General features: G+C 39.0%; 1 protein-coding gene and 1 pseudogene across 1 annotated transcript in view; both read left to right on the forward strand.

Annotated features, from left to right (window-relative positions):
- The window catches only part of SLC27A6 (solute carrier family 27 member 6), a 65,138-nt gene extending 60,232 nt beyond the window's left edge, over window positions 1-4,906 (forward strand). The window contains exons 9-11 of the mRNA XM_007459993.1: window positions 605-619; window positions 1,038-1,150; window positions 4,730-4,906. Coding sequence (XP_007460055.1) covers window positions 605-619; window positions 1,038-1,150; window positions 4,730-4,906 — 305 coding nt within the window. The remainder of the gene's footprint in view (window positions 1-604; window positions 620-1,037; window positions 1,151-4,729) is intronic.
- A 1,151-nt stretch (window positions 4,907-6,057) lies between these two features.
- LOC103073139 (HIV Tat-specific factor 1 pseudogene) lies at window positions 6,058-8,345 on the forward strand (annotated as a pseudogene).
- Window positions 8,346-16,641: the final 8,296 nt, after the last annotated feature.

The raw sequence follows: 16,641 nt of genomic DNA on the forward strand, positions 1-16,641 counted from the left end.
GGAATGGCTTCTATAACTTTAAAACCAAATACGTCTTTAGACTTGGAAAAAGTTTATGAACAAGTTGTAACATTTTTACCGGCTTATGCCTGCCCACAATTTTTAAGAATTCAGGTAATTTTACCTACCCATAAAATTTAAGACCAGGAATCTGGAGATGGTTTAGTTATAAAATAATATTTACCGCTTAGATAATAGGTGCATTTTATTTTTGTTAGAAAATTTCAAAAACAATGAAAAGCATTGGGATGCTAGTTTATGCCATATTTGGAGCCTAATTATAGAAGGGAGGATAATCGTTGTCCTCCTTGTTGCTCTCCTCCCCTTCAGTCAGATAGATGAGGGTCCCAGTGATGGTGGCAAGCCAAACCCGAATCTTACACATGCCTTCATGCTTTGTGAAGACATTTGGTGCTGTGTACCTAAAATTAGGTTCCACCAAGCTGACATCAAAGTGTCTGCAGGATGTGTGTAGACCCTCAGGGCAATTGGCTTTAAGTAATTTTGCCTTTAATTTTTTGTTTCTTTGTTTTTGGGTTTTTTTGTTTGTTTTTGCGGTACGCGGGCCTCTCACTGTTGTGGCCTCTCCCGTTGCGGAGCACAGGCTCCGGACGCGCAGGCTCAGCGGCCATGGCTCACGGGCCCAGCCGCTCCGCGGCTTGTGGGACCTTCCCGGACCGGGGCACGAACCCGTGTCCCCTGCATCGGCAGGCGGACTCTCAACCCCTGCGCCACCAGGGAAGCCCCTGCCTTTAATTTTTTATCTTCATTCTGTCCAGTCTCCTTTGGGGACCTTATATTTTGCAGGAATTCTGAACTCACTGGTTTTGAGAGGTGGGCTTTCTCTTCTTAGGCTGCTGGAGTAAAGTCCAATAAAAAGGAAACAAAATTTCTCAGCTCCTGGGTAACTTTGCCTGCTCATTTATCCAGCCATTTATTCGTTTAATATTGTGCCTCAAATATAATCTCCCAAAGCTAGTCCTCATCATCTCTTAACATCCAATCACATAGAACTTTTCTGGATATGTTTGTCATAGGAATGGCTTCTATAACTTTAAAACCAAATACGTCTTTAGACTTGGAAAAAGTTTATGAACAAGTTGTAACATTTTTACCGGCTTATGCCTGCCCACAATTTTTAAGAATTCAGGTAATTTTACCTACCCATAAAATTTAAGACCAGGAATCTGGAGATGGTTTAGTTATAAAATAATATTTACCGCTTAGATAATAGGTGCATTTTATTTTTGTTAGAAAATTTCAAAAACAATGAAAAGCATTGGGATGCTAGTTTATGCCATATTTGGAGCCTAATTATAGAAGGGAGGATAATCGTTGTCCTCCTTGTTGCTCTCCTCCCCTTCAGTCAGATAGATGAGGGTCCCAGTGATGGTGGCAAGCCAAACCCGAATCTTACACATGCCTTCATGCTTTGTGAAGACATTTGGTGCTGTGTACCTAAAATTAGGTTCCACCAAGCTGACATCAAAGTGTCTGCAGGATGTGTGTAGACCCTCAGGGCAATTGGCTTTAAGTAATTTTGCCTTTAATTTTTTGTTTCTTTGTTTTTGGGTTTTTTTGTTTGTTTTTGCGGTACGCGGGCCTCTCACTGTTGTGGCCTCTCCCGTTGCGGAGCACAGGCTCCGGACGCGCAGGCTCAGCGGCCATGGCTCACGGGCCCAGCCGCTCCGCGGCTTGTGGGACCTTCCCGGACCGGGGCACGAACCCGTGTCCCCTGCATCGGCAGGCGGACTCTCAACCCCTGCGCCACCAGGGAAGCCCCTGCCTTTAATTTTTTATCTTCATTCTGTCCAGTCTCCTTTGGGGACCTTATATTTTGCAGGAATTCTGAACTCACTGGTTTTGAGAGGTGGGCTTTCTCTTCTTAGGCTGCTGGAGTAAAGTCCAATAAAAAGGAAACAAAATTTCTCAGCTCCTGGGTAACTTTGCCTGCTCATTTATCCAGCCATTTATTCGTTTAATATTGTGCCTCAAATATAATCTCCCAAAGCTAGTCCTCATCATCTCTTAACATCCAATCACATAGAACTTTTCTGGATATGTTTGTCATATCACTGTTACATCCCTGATAGAGCAATAGCTGACTTAATATTCTTTTTAAAAGCACTTGCTGGGTAATCCTTGTGGCCAAGTCACTGCTTGGCCAATGAGACACATCATCTAAACTGTCATAAATACATATTCCATTTACATAATATTTTAAGAGCTTTTACATATATTGTCTCATTATTTTCATAGCAGTCCTCTGAAATAATAAAGGTAGCTAAATATGAAAAAGAAGTAACATGGTTTTAATTGAAATTTTTGAAATAATTGTAGATTCACATGCATTTGTAAGAAATAATACAGAGAGATCCTGTGTAAATGATTACAACCAGGATATTGACATTGATACAATCCACTCATCTTATTAAAATTTCCTCTGTTTTACTTGTACTCATTTGTGTGTATGTGTGTATTAAACTCTATACATTTTTTATTACCTGTGTCGCTTCATGTATCAATGACCATAGTCAAGATATGGACAATTCCACCACCACAAGGCTCCCTCACATTACCCTTTTATAACCAAACCCAGCTCCCTCCTGCCCCTCCCATCTTGCCCCAGAAAGAATGGATTTTAATTCTTAGTAGAGTAGAAAGTTGATGGATCAAATAATATTTTAAACATTTTCCTCCAAGGGCAACTTAAAATTCACTGTCATTAAGCAGAAGAAATATTTTGTCATAGGACTCCTCTGTAAGATTAAATCAGTCTTGTACAAATTTAGAAAATATTTTAGGATCATTAAACACCTAAAAGAACTTGGCCCATGAGTGTTAACGTTTATTACAGTATTTACTATAGTTAGCACTATGAATGACACTTAGTTGGCACTAAAATTATTTAATAAGTCATAATAAATGATCTGATATAAGCAATGCAAACATATAAGTTACTTCTGACAAAATGAATAAGACAACTATCTTATTAAAAATCTGTTTAGCACAAATTTAAAAAGGATTCTTTTCAGCAATAAATTTACAAAAAATTTTTAAATGTGATATTACTCAGTATGTCTGAGATGAAATTAAACTGGTCCTTTCATTTTGCTTCTGGGAACACAAATTGTTATCATCTCTCTTGAAAATAATTTGGTAAATATGTGATCACGCTCTTAGAATCTGCATATATTTTGATTTAGTAATTTCATTTCCAGAAATTTACCCTTAGGACATAATTAAAGATGCACAAATGTTATATATAAAATGTTATTATTTATGTAGTAAAATTTTTTAATATTCTCTATATAAGTTCAAGAATAAGAATAAGGTTAATTAACATATTATAATTAGATGAGATCCTATGAAACCATTAAAAAGTGCCATTTTTGATGAAAATTACCTAACCTGGAGAAACATACCATGTTAATCTTTTTTTTTAAAGAAGGCAGACTGTCAAATTGTATCATGTGAACTAATTTTTTTAAAAAGAGAAAAGAATATGTGTTTTTACACAGTTACATCTCATTCTGTAATGACAGTGTTGGGTAGAGGATGAGATCAGGGAAGAACGTTCAAAGAAAAGTTGACTTAGTTGCATTCGTTCAGAAGGATGCATAAAAATGGCCAAACTACTCATAGAACCTTGTATGGACCCTGCATGTCATCTGACTTAAAATGAGGTTGCTTCCCTATGCCTGAAACTACCACAGAGATAATATCCTTGTCTCCTTTAAATTCCTTAAAGCAAAGATTCTTAAACTTTCTCGAGTCATAACATCTTTAGTGTCTTAGTAATTAATTCATGGCACTCTTGGGCCAAAACAAATACCTAAACATTCATTTATTCAGTACTTAGGGCAAAGCAAAATAACTCTTTAGGTCTAATAAATTAGTTGCTGTTTGAAAAAATAATGCATATAAATGGAAAGAAAAATGCTTTTATTTCATATTTAAATAACCACATGTATTAAGGAGATGTAAGTTGGGAATTGCACAGCTCCTCAAATGTTGGAATTAGATTGTGCTGAACAGGGCCAGACTAATTCCATATTCCAGCTTGATTTTTGGTTATACTTGCTTTTTATAATAGCAACCACCAAAAACCCTGTTTCTCAAAGATATGACATCATTGAAAAGAATGTATCATAAACTAATATTGAAACTGAACTACCTTGACCAAGTTGTTGGTAATGTGACAACAGATGTCACTGGGTTTACCTTGAAAATTTAAAATATCCTATGGGGACTCTGACAATTCACTGAGGTACTATGAGGCATCTCAGTGCATAGTTTGGGAACCCAAGTTTTAGATCATTCCTTACCCCCTCTGGTTCTTGCAGTATTCTGCCTTATGGAATAGATTGCTGTCTTTTGTACTTTTATCTTCTTGCTGTCTAGTAGCATTCTTTGTACATAATATTGCCTTGACATTGGACTGAAGAGAGAAACCTATATGTTTTAGACATATTTGTAATCAGTTATTAACTATATTCATAATTCTTATATGTTGAATGAAGCTCACAGGAAAATCAAGGTAAAGATTTAAGTGTTCTAAAGAGCATTTTAAAATTTCTAATGTTAAATTATTAGTAGTGAAAATAGAGATGGTCACTGGATATAAAAATGTTATAATTAAATATTACAATCTATATTGTTGAATATTTTATTTGTATATTATACATAATATTGACTGACTCCACTAATCCTGGTCACTGTCTTATAGGAAAAGATGGAAACAACAGGAACATTCAAATTACAGAAATTTCGGTTGGTGGAAGAAGGATTTAGTCCATTGAAAATTTCTGATCCACTTTACTTCATGGATAAGTTGAAAAAATCATACATTCCATTGACCAAAGAAATTTATGATCAGATAATATTAGGGAAGATTAAACTTTAAGCTTTTTTTATATATGGGATTTTCCTTTGCTGCTTAGGAGAAGTGAAAGGAGAGTATGTGATTCTTTAATATAATATGAAATGGGGAGAGGGAACTGGCATTAAGCATGTGCTATATTTCCTTAACATGCAACAATTTTTCTTTAATTAAGTACTAACTTTAATTTGTTTTAATTGATAACAAACTTTGGGTGATTATTCTTTTTACCTATTTGGGATTCAGTGCATAAGTAAATATCTGCCTTAAAGTTTTAAAATAATTAATAAGTGGTTAACAATTTAGACATCTGCTAAAAATTTACTTATTAATATTTAAAATTTCTAGTTTTGAGTAAAGGGTTAAATTTTAATCAAATATTTGATTTTTATGTGCCCTGTCCTATAACTCAATAAAACCATCTTTATTAATATGAGTTTTGAAGTTTTGTTTTGATGTTGTTAATTGTAAATATTCATTCAAAGGAAGGTAACTAACTAAATATATGTGCTCCTGTCTCCCTTATCCTAAACTCACATTAAGATGCTAGAAGAAATGTAAAAATATGAAACAACAAAGCACGAAAACTGGTAAGCCCAAAGCGTTTAGGAATTTTGGGAAGATATATAAATGGGATCAAATTGATGCTAAAATCCAACAGAGCTGTAGGAACCACTAATAATACAGGGAAAGAATAGACTAGACTAGGACCCATGTGTTAACACTAAGATCAGAGGCATAAAGGCTTTGAGTGTGAACAGGTTTTTGAGTAGTTAACTGGGAAATGTATCATAAGGATAGTGTAATAAGCACAATGGTACTTATCTCCATGTGGAAGCACCAGCCTCCAGTGTTTGCCTCAAGCCAAAAACATATAAGAGACTCCCTTACCAAAGTGAGCTAACTTCCATGGGAGGGGGTGGTGGAGCTGGACTAAGAAGCAGAGTAGGGGACAATGGCGACTGCATCAGCCTAAGCGGGCCTCCATTTTCAAGTGGTTTCTGGACGTTGCTGTGGGAGCCGCAGTCGTCTCAGACCGATCGGTGGCGGCAGCTCGTGTGTGTGCTCCTGCTGTGTTCTGGATCGAGTGGCGGCAGCAAGACCTGACAGGGTGAACCAGCATCAGCTTGGCCTCTTCGCTCGCCTGGACCCTGCCCCTGGGCTAAGTTGGCAACATGAGCGGCAACAGCTTGGTTGCGAATGACGAATTTGATGAGCAGTTGCAAATGCAAGAATTGTACGGAGACACCAAGGACTGTGATACCCAGAAAGATCCCAGTGGAGAAACCGATTCTTTTGGGCAGTAGCCGACTGATGCCCCGTATGAATGGGACCTGGACAAGAAGGCTTGGTTCCCCAAGATCACTGAAGATTTTATTGCTACATATCAGGCCAATTATGGATTTTCTAATGATGGTGCATCTAGTTCTACTGCAAGTGTCCAAGATGTCAGTGCTAGGACTACAGAAGAACCTCCACAAAGAAAAACTCCCAAACCCAGTTATCCCAAAAAGAGGGGATAAAAGAGAAAGGCTGAATCAGGATGGTTTCATGTTGAAGAAGACAGAAATACAAATGTATTTGTATCTGATTTGCCTCCAGACATTACAGTGGATGAATTTATACAGCTCATGTCCAAGTTTTGCATTATTATGAGAGATCTTCAAACAAGAATTTAAGGTCAAGCTTTACAAAGATAATCAAGGGAATCTTAAAGGAGATGGACTTTGCTGTTATTTGAAGAGAGAATCTGTGGATCTCACATTAAAACTTTTGGATGAAAATGAAATTAGAGACTATAAATTACATATGGAGGTGGCAAAGTTTCAACTGAAAGGGGAATACGACACCTCAAAGAAGAAGAAGAAGTGCAAAGACTACAAGAAAAAGTTGTCTATGCGACAAAAGCAGTTGGACTTTGGAGACCTGAGAGAAGAGCTGGCCCAGCCTGAATACACCACGAGCAAGTTGTCATCATCAAAAATATGTTTCATCATATGGATTTTGAGGATAATCCACTGGTGCCAAATGAGATCAGAGAAGACCTTCAAGTAGAGTTTTCAAAGTTTGGACAAATTAGGAAGCTCCTTCTCTTTGATAGGCACCCTCATGGTGTGGCCTCTGTGTCCTTTAGGGACCCAGAGGAAGCTGGTTATTGTATTCAAACCCTCAATGGAATGTGGTTTGGTGGCCATCAAATCACTGCCCAAGTGTGTGATGGGACTACAGATTTTCAGGTGGAGGAGACCACAAGAGAAAGGGAGGAAAGGCTGAGAGGATGGGAGGCTTTCCTCAACCCTCCCGAGGCCAACAGAGGCCTTCAGCTTTCAAATTCCATCTGTGCTCCAGAAGGGTGGGGCCTTCTAGAGTTAGGCATTTTTCAGAGCACCCTGGCACATCTCAAATGAATGTTCAAGGAGCCACAACTGAAATGGCATTTGAAGAACTTATAGATGAAAAGAAGTTTGAAAAAACGGAAGATAGGGGAGAAGATGAAGAAGCTGCTTCTGAAAAAGATGCTAAAAGAAGTGGCCCTGAAAAAGAGGCTGAAGAAGGCTGTCCCCAAAAAAAATCTGAAGAGAGCTGCCTCAAAAGAGACTTTGAGGAAGGCTGTCCCAAAAGAGAACATGAAGAAGACTTCTCCGACGGAGAGTCCAGAGAAGGCAGCCCCGAGATGTAGCATGAAGAGGGTAGTCCTAAAAAAGAGTCGAAAGAGAATGGCCCTGAATGAGAGTCCAAAAAGAAGAGACCCAAAACGATCCTGATGAGAATGGCCTTGAACAGGAGTCTGAGGAGGAGGCCAGCCCCCAAAAGGCAGCTGAAGACAGCAGCTCAGAACAAGGGTCTGAAGAGTGCTCGGAAAAGCAGTTTGAAGATGACTCCGAAAAAAGAATTAAAAGAGAATGGCCTTGAGAAAGGTTTTGAGGAAGAGGGCTCTGAAAAGGAATTTAATGAAAACGTTTCTGAAGAAGAGTTAGAAGAGAATGACTCCAAAAAATCAGAATTCAAAGATGACAGCTCCAGGAAGGTGTTTGATGAAGAAGGCTCTGAGAAGGAATTTGACGAAGAGTCAGATGAGAAGGAAGAAACATATGAAAAAGTATTTGACGATGAGTTGGATGAAAAAGAGGATGAAGAAGATGCAGAAGAAAAGGGGCTGGGAGATGCAAATGAAAAGAATGAAGAAGACGATGCAGCTGAAAAGGTGTTTGAAGATTCAGATGGAAAAGAAGATGGGGAAGATGTAGATGTAAAGGAAGATGAAGACATAGATGAAAAGGTGTTCAAAGATGAAGATTCCAACGAGAAGTTGTTTGATGACAATTCCAGTGACAAGTTGTTTGAAGATTCTGATGAGAAAGGGACTGCAGGTAGTTTAGGGAATGTTAAGGAGGAAGGGCCCCTGTCCACAGGCAGCAGCTTTGTCCTCAGTAGTGATTACGATGATGACGGTGCTGTTTAATCCCTTAAACTTGCTTTGTAGGGCAGTTCCTCTATCTCCATTTTGCCTCTGCTCTGGAGTTATTACTAGTAGTGTTACATGAACGTGTGCCTAGAGGTAGGATGCCATCAGATTAATGCAGTGAAGTGTTCATGGTTACCTGTACTTAACAATTTTAAATATATGTGAATTGGCTGTTCAGTTTAAACTTCATAGCATAATACAAGTCAACTGGATCCTTGCCCTTTGTCAAATTTGTTAAGCGCATGCAGAATAATATTTTTTTTTTCCTTGCGTTATGCGGGCCTCTCACTGTTGTGGCCTCTCCCATTTGCGGAGCACAGGCTCCGGACGCGCAGGCTCAGCGGCCATGGCTCACGGGCCCAGCCGCTCCGCGGCATGTGGGATCTTCCCGAAACGGGGCACGAACCCGCGTCTCCTGCATCAGCAGGCGGACTCTCAAGCACTGCGCCACCAGGGAAGCCCCAGAATAATATTTTTTAAAGTATTCTGATTGAAGTTTGTGATGTTCAAAAATAAAAAATAAGTTGTTAATATGAAAAAAAAAAGGAAGGAGTAGAGTAGGACCTAGCAGCAAACTCCTTTGCCCATAAACCTAATTCTCTGTACAACCAGAAGGAAAGTTGACTTTGCCTCATGTTGCCTCCACATGCTAAACAGTTTATCTTGGTGGGAAGAGAAGTTGCAGATAGTTCCTTTTTGTCATTGTTAGGAAAACATGTGTTATAAAGTTAAAACATTTTTTAAATGTAAAGATTAACCATAAGTAGCATAGAAATAAAAGGTCACGCTTTCAAATGAAAAAAAAAATGAAAGAGAAGTAATATCAGTTTTGCAAAAATCCATAATTGTAAGAGAAAGAAATTTTTTAAATGAATAGAAATAGAAAAAGTTAAATAAATCTAAGGATATCCATGTTACCACTATATAAATGAGAATGGATTAATTGTCTTTATTAAAAAAGTATTAAGTAAATGAAGAAATTGGCATTTAAGTTTTATATTGATGATATGGCTGTTCTTTACCTTTCCCATTAAAAAACTGTTTTGCCTTTATATTTTAAATTTAGATTAAAATGCTATAAATCTGAATGAACTTTTTAAACTAATTCATAGCTCTTTAAAATCTCTGGGGCTTCCCTGGTGGCGCAGTGGTTGAGAGTCCGCCTGCCGATGCAGGGGACACGGGTTCGTGCCCCGGTCTGGGAAGATCCCACATGCCGTGGAGCGGCCGGGCCCGTGAGCCATGGCCGCTGAGCCTGCGTGTCCGGAGCCTGTGCTCCACAATGGGAGAGGCCACAACAGTGAGAGGCCCGCGTACCGGAAAAAAAAAAAAAAAAAATTTAAAATCTCTGGAGACTAGATTGGGAGACAAGATTGTGGAGTAGAAGGACACGAGCTCACCTCTTCTTGCAGAAACACCAAAATCAAAATTAACTGCTGAAAACCATCAACAAAAAACACTGGAACCTACCAAAAAAAGATATCCTACATCTAAAGACAAAGAAAAAACCACAATGAGACTGTAAGAGGGGTGCAATCACGATAAAATCAAATTCCATACATGCCAGGTGGATGACCCACAAACTGGAAAATAATTATACCACAGAAGTTCTCCCACAGGAGTAAAAGTTCTGAGCTGCATGTCAGGCTCCCCAGCCTGGGAGTCTGGCAATTGGAGGAGGAACCCCCAGAGAATCTGGCTTTGAAGTTCAGCAGGGTTTGATCACAGGAATTCCACAAGACTGGGGGAAAAAAAAACTCCACTCTTAGAGGGGTCCACACAGGGTCTCATATGCACCAAAACCCAGGGGAAAAAGCAGTGAACTCATAAGAGACAGGGCCAGACCTACCTGGTAGTACTGGAGGGTCTCCTGTGGAGGTGGGGGGGGTGGCTGTGGTTAGCTGCAGGGACAAGGACACTGGCAGCAGTAATTCTGGGGAATACTCACTGGTGTGAGCCCTCTCGGAGGCCACCATTTTCTCAACAAGACCTAGCCCAACACAATAGCCTGTAGGCTCCAGTGTTGGGACACCTCAGGCCAAACAACCAATAGGGCAAGAACACAGCCCCACCCATCAGCAGACAGGCTGCTTAAAGTGTTCCTGAGCACACAGCTGCCTGATAAACACACTTCATGACTCGGCCCTGCCCACCAGAGGGATAAGACCCAACTCTACCTACCAGTGGGCAGGAACCAGTCCCTCCCAAATGGAAGCCTGCACCAGCCTCTTAGACAACCTCATCCACCAGGGGAAGACAGCAGAAGTAAGACAAACTACAACCTTGCAGCCTGCATAATGGAAACCACAATCACAGAAAGCCAGACAAAATGAAACAGCAGAGGAATATATCCCAGATGAAGGAACAAGATAAAACTCCAGAAGAACAACTAAGTGAAGTGGAGATAGGCAATCTACTGGAAAAAGAATACAAAGTAATGATACTGAAGATGATCCAAGATCTCAGAAAAAGAGGCACAGATAGAGAAAATACAAGAAATGTTTAACAAAGACCTAAAACAACTAAAGAAAAAACAAACAGATGAACAGTACAATAACTGAAATGAAAAATGCACTAGAAGGAATCAAAAGCAGAGTAACTGAGGCAGAAGAACGGATAAGTGAGCTGGAAGACAGAATGGTGGAATTCACTGCCATGGAACAGAATAAAGCAAAAAGAATGAAATGGAGACAGTCTAAGAGATATCTGGGATAAAATTAAACACACCAACAATTGCATGATAGGGGTCCCAGAAGGAGAAGAGTGGGAGGAAGGACCTGAGAAAATATTTGAAGAGATAATAGCTGAAAACTTCCCTAACATGGGAAACGAAACAGTCACCCAAGTCCAGAGAGAGTCCCAGGCAGGATAAACCCAAGGAGGAACACACTGAGACACATAGTAATCGAATTGACAAAAAATAAAGACAAAGAAAAAATATTGAAAGCAACAAGGGAAAAGCAAAAATAACATACAAGGGAACTCCCATAAGGTCATTGGCTAATTTCTCAGCAGAAACTCTGCATGCCAGAAGGGAATGGCACAATATAAAGTGATGAAGGGGTAGAATCTACAACCAAGAATACTCTACCCAGCAAGTCTCTCATTCAGATTTGATGGAGAAATCAAAAGTTTTACAGACAAGCAAAAGCTAACAGAATTCAGCACCACCAGACCAGTTTTGCAACAAATACTATAGGAAATTCTCTACGTAAAAAAGGAAAGGCCACAGCTAGAAACAAGAAAATTATGAATAGAAAAGCTCACTGGTAAAGCCAACCATACAATAAAGGTAGGAAATCATTCACACACAAATATGATATCAAAACAAGCAATTGTGAGATGAGGAAAGCACAACACAGGATATTGGAAGTGCATTTGAAATTAAAAGACCAGCAACTGAAAACAATCTTGTTTATATATAGATGGCCACATCAAAGCCTCATGGTAACTGCAAACCAAAAATCTATAATAGATGCACACACACAAAAAAAAGGGAATCCAAACACAACACTAAAGTTAGGCATCAAATCACAAGAGAAGAGAACAAAAGAGGAAGGGAAGAAAAAAGACCTATAAAAACACATCCAAAACAATTAACAAAATGGCAATAAGAACATACATATCGATAATTACCTTAAATATACACAGATTAAATGCTCCAACCAAGAGACATAGACTGGCTGAATGGATACAAAATATAAGACCTGTCTTATTTTGTACACTGTCTACAAGAGAACCACTTTAGATCTAGGGGCACATACAAACTGAAAGTGAGGGGATGGAGAAAGGTCTTCCATGCAAATGGAAACCAAGAGAAAGCTGGAATAGCAATACTCATATCAGACAAAATAGATTTTAAAATAAAGACTGTTACAAGAGACAAAGAAGGAAATTACATAATGATCAAGGGATCAATCCAAGAAGAAGATATAACAATTGTTAATATATAGGCACCCAACATAAGAGTGCCTCAATACATAAGGCAGATACTAACAGCCATAAAAGGACAAAGCGACAGTAACACAATAATAGTGGGGGAGTTTTAACACCCCAGTTAAATCAATGGACATCTCATCCAGACAGAAAATCAATAAGGAAACACGGCCTTAAATGACACTTTAGACCAAATGGAATTAATTGATATTTAAAGAGCATTCCATCCAAAACAGAATACATATTCTGCTTGAGTGCGTATGGAATATTCTCCAGGATTGATCAAATGCTGGTCCACAAAGCAAGCCTCAGTAAATTTAAGAAAACTGAATTCATATCAAGCATCTTTTCCTACCATAATGCTATGAGATTAGAAATCAACTACAAGAAAAAAAAAACTAAAAAACACATACATGTGGAGGCTAAACAATATGCTACTAAACAACCAATGGATCACTGAAGAAATCAAAGAGGAAATCAAAAAATACCTAGAGACAGTTGAAAAAGAAGGCACAATGATCCAAAACCTATGGGATGCAGCAAATCAGTTCTAAGAGGGAAGTTTATAGCAGTATAGTCTTACCTCAGGAAACAAGAAAAATCTCAAATAACCTAACCTTACACCTAAAGCAAATAGAGAAAGAAGAACAAACAAAACTCATAGCTAGTAGAAGGAAAGAAATCATAAAGATCAGAGCAGAAATAAATGAAATACAGATGAAGAAAATAATAGAAAAGAAAAATGAAACTAAAAGCTGGTTCTTTGAAAAGATAAACAAAATTGATAAACCTTTAGCCAGACTCATCAAGAGGATCATAAGAGACTACTACAAGCAACTATATGCCAATAAAATGGACAACCTAGAAGAAATGGACAAATTCTTAGAAAGGTACAATCTTCCAAGACTGAACCATGTAGAAATAGAAAATGTGAACAGGCCAATCACAAGTACTGAAATTGAAACTGTGATTTAAAAACTTGCAATAAAAAAAGTCCGAGACCAGATGGCTTCACAGGCAAATTCTATCAAACAATCAGAGAAAAGTTAACACATAGACTTCTGAAACTATTCCAAAAAATTGCAGAGGAGCACTCTCAAACTCGTTCTATGAGGTCACCATCACCCTGATACCAAAACCAGAAAAAGATATCACAAAAAAAGAAAATTATAGACCAATATCACTGATGAACATAGATACAAAAACCCTGAACAAAATACTAGCAAACAGAATCCAACAACATATTAAAAGGATCATACACCATGATGAAGTGGGATGTATCCCAGGAATGCAAGCATTCTTTAATATACACAAATCAATCAATGTGATACACCATATTAACAAATTGAAGAATAAAAACCATATGATCGGGCTTCCCTGGTGGCGCAATGGTTGAGCGTCCGCCTGCCAATGCAGGGGACGCGGGTTCGTGCCCCGGTCCGGGAAGATCCCATGTGCCGCAGAGCGGCTGGGCCCGTGAGCCATGGCCGCTGAGCCTGCGCGTCCGGAGCCTGTGCTCCGCAACAGGAGAGGCCACAGCCGTGAGAGGCCCGCGTACCACAAAAAAAAAAAAAAAAAAAAAACCATATGATCTTCTCAATAGATGCAGAAAAAGCTTTCGACAAAATTCAACACCCATTTATGGTAAAAACTCTCCTGAAAGTGGGCATAGAGGGAACCTACCTCAACATAATAAACGCCATATACGACAAACCCACAGCAAACATCATACTCAATGGTGAAAAACTGAAAGCATTTCCACTAAGATCAGGAAGTAGACAAGGATGTCCACTCTTGCCACTCTTATTCAACATAGTTTTGGAAGTCCTAGCCACGGCAATCAGAGAAGGAAAAGAAATAAAAGAATCCAAATCAGAAAAGAAGAAGTAAAACTGTCACTGTTCGCAGATGACCTGATACTATACATAGAAAATCCTAAAGATGCTACCAGAAAAGTAATAGAGCTCATCAATGAATTCAGTAAAGTTGCAGGATACAAAATAAATACACAGAAATCTGTTGCATTTCTATACACTAACAACGAAAGATCAGAAAGAGAAATTAAAGAAACAATCCCATTTATTATCACATCAAAAAAATAAAATACCTAGGAATAAACCTACCTAAGGAGGCAAAAGACCTGTACTCTGAAAACTGTAAGATGCTGATGAAAGAAATAGAAGATGACACAAACAGATGGAAAGAAATACCATGTTCTTGGATTGGAAGAATCAATATTGTTAAAATGACTATACTACCCAAAGCAATCTACAGATTCAATGCAATCCCTATCAAATTACCAATGGCATTTTTCACAGAAATAGAACAACAACAACATAAAATCTTAAAACCTGTATGGCAACACAGAAGACCCCAAATAGCCAAAACAATCTTGAGAAAGAAAAACAGCTGGAGGTATCAGGCTCCCTGACTTCAGACTATACTACAAAGCTACCATCACCAAAACAGTATGGTACTGGCACAAAAACAGAAATATAGATCAATGGAACAGGATAGAAAGCCCAGAAATAAACCCACACACCTATGGTCAATTAACCTACAACAAAGGAGGCAAGACTATAAAATGGAGAAAAGACAGCCTTTTCAATAAATGGTGCTGGAAAAACTGGACAGCTACATATTAAAAAATTAGAACATTCTTTAACACCATACACAAAAAGTAAACACAAAATGGATTAAAGACCTAAATGGAAGACTGAACACTATAAAACTCTTAGAGGAAAACATAGGAAGAACACTCTTTGACACAAATCAGAGCAAGATCTTTTTTGACCCACCTCCTAGGGTAATGGAAATGAAAACAAAAATATACAAATGGGACCTAATTAAACTCAAAAGCTTTTGCACAGCAAAGGAAACCATAAACAAAACGAAAAGACAACCCACAGAATGGGAGGAAATATTTGCAAACAATCTGACCGACAAGGGATTAATCTCCAAAATTTACAAATAACTCATGTGGCTCAATATCACAAAAAAATACCCAATCAAAAAATTTGGGGCTTCCCTGGTGGCGCAGTGTTGAGAGTCCACCTGCTGATGCAGGGGACACGGGTTCGTGTCCCAGTCCGGGAAGATCCCACATGCACGGAGCGGCTGGGCCTGTGAGCCATGGCTGCTGAGCCTGCGTGTCCAGAGCCTGTGCTCCGCAACGGGAGAGGCCACAACTGTGAGAGGCCCGCGTAACACACACACACACACACACACACACACACACACACACAAATTTGCAGAAGATCCAAATAGACTTTTCTCCAAAGATGACATACAGATGGCCAAGAGGCACATGAAAAGATGCTGAACATCACTAATTGTTAGAGAAATGCAAACCAAAATGACAATGAGATACTCCAATAAAATGTTTAAAAAAATAAATAAGACAATGAGATATCACCTCACACCAGTCAGAATGGCCATCATTAAAAAGTCTGCAAACAGGGCTTCCCTGGTGGTGCAGTGGTTGGGAGTCCGCCTGCTGATGCTGGGGACATGGGTTCGTGCCCCAGTTCGGGAGGATCCCACATGCTGCGGAGTGGCTGGGCCCGTGAGCCATGGCCACTGAGCCTGCGTGTCCGGAGCCTGTGCTCCACAACGGGAGAGGCCACGGCAGTGAGAGACCCACGTACCGAAAAAAAAAAAAAGTCTGCAAACAGTAAATGCTGGAGAGGGTGTGGAGAAAGGGACCCCTCCTACACTTGGTGGGAATGTAAAGTGATACAGCCACTATGGAGAACAGTATGGGGGTTCCTTAAGAAACTAAAATAGAGCTACCATATGATCCAGCAATCCCACTCCTGGGTATATATCCAGAGAAAACCATTGTTCAGAAGTATACATGCACCCCAATGTTCATTTCAGCGTTGTTTACAATAGCCAAGACATGGAAGCAACTTAAATGTCCATCAACAGATGAATCAATAAAGAAGATGCGGTACTTATATACAATGGAATATTAGCCATTAAGAAGAATGAAATAGTGCCATTTGCAGCAACATGGATGAACCTGGAGATTATCATACTAAGTTAAGTATATCAGACAGAGAAAGACAAATAACATACGATATCATTTATATGCAGAATCTAAAAAAATGATACAAATTGAACTTATTTACAAAACAGAAACAGACTCACAAATTTAGACAACAAATTTATGGTTATGGGAGGGGAGATTGGGCGTTTTGGGTTGACATGTACAAACTGCTATGTTTAAAATAGATAACCAACAGGGACCTACTGTACAGCACAGGTTTGAGGGTTTGAGGGTTATTTTTTGAAAGCAATCTTGGCAATAGACATAAAATTTTTTCAGTATACCAGAAGCTCAGCAAACCTCAAA

The sequence above is a fragment of the Lipotes vexillifer genome, unplaced genomic scaffold (genome assembly GCF_000442215.2).
Source record: "Lipotes vexillifer unplaced genomic scaffold, Lipotes_vexillifer_v1.1 scaffold44, whole genome shotgun sequence".
Taxonomy (NCBI): domain Eukaryota; kingdom Metazoa; phylum Chordata; class Mammalia; order Artiodactyla; family Lipotidae; genus Lipotes; species Lipotes vexillifer.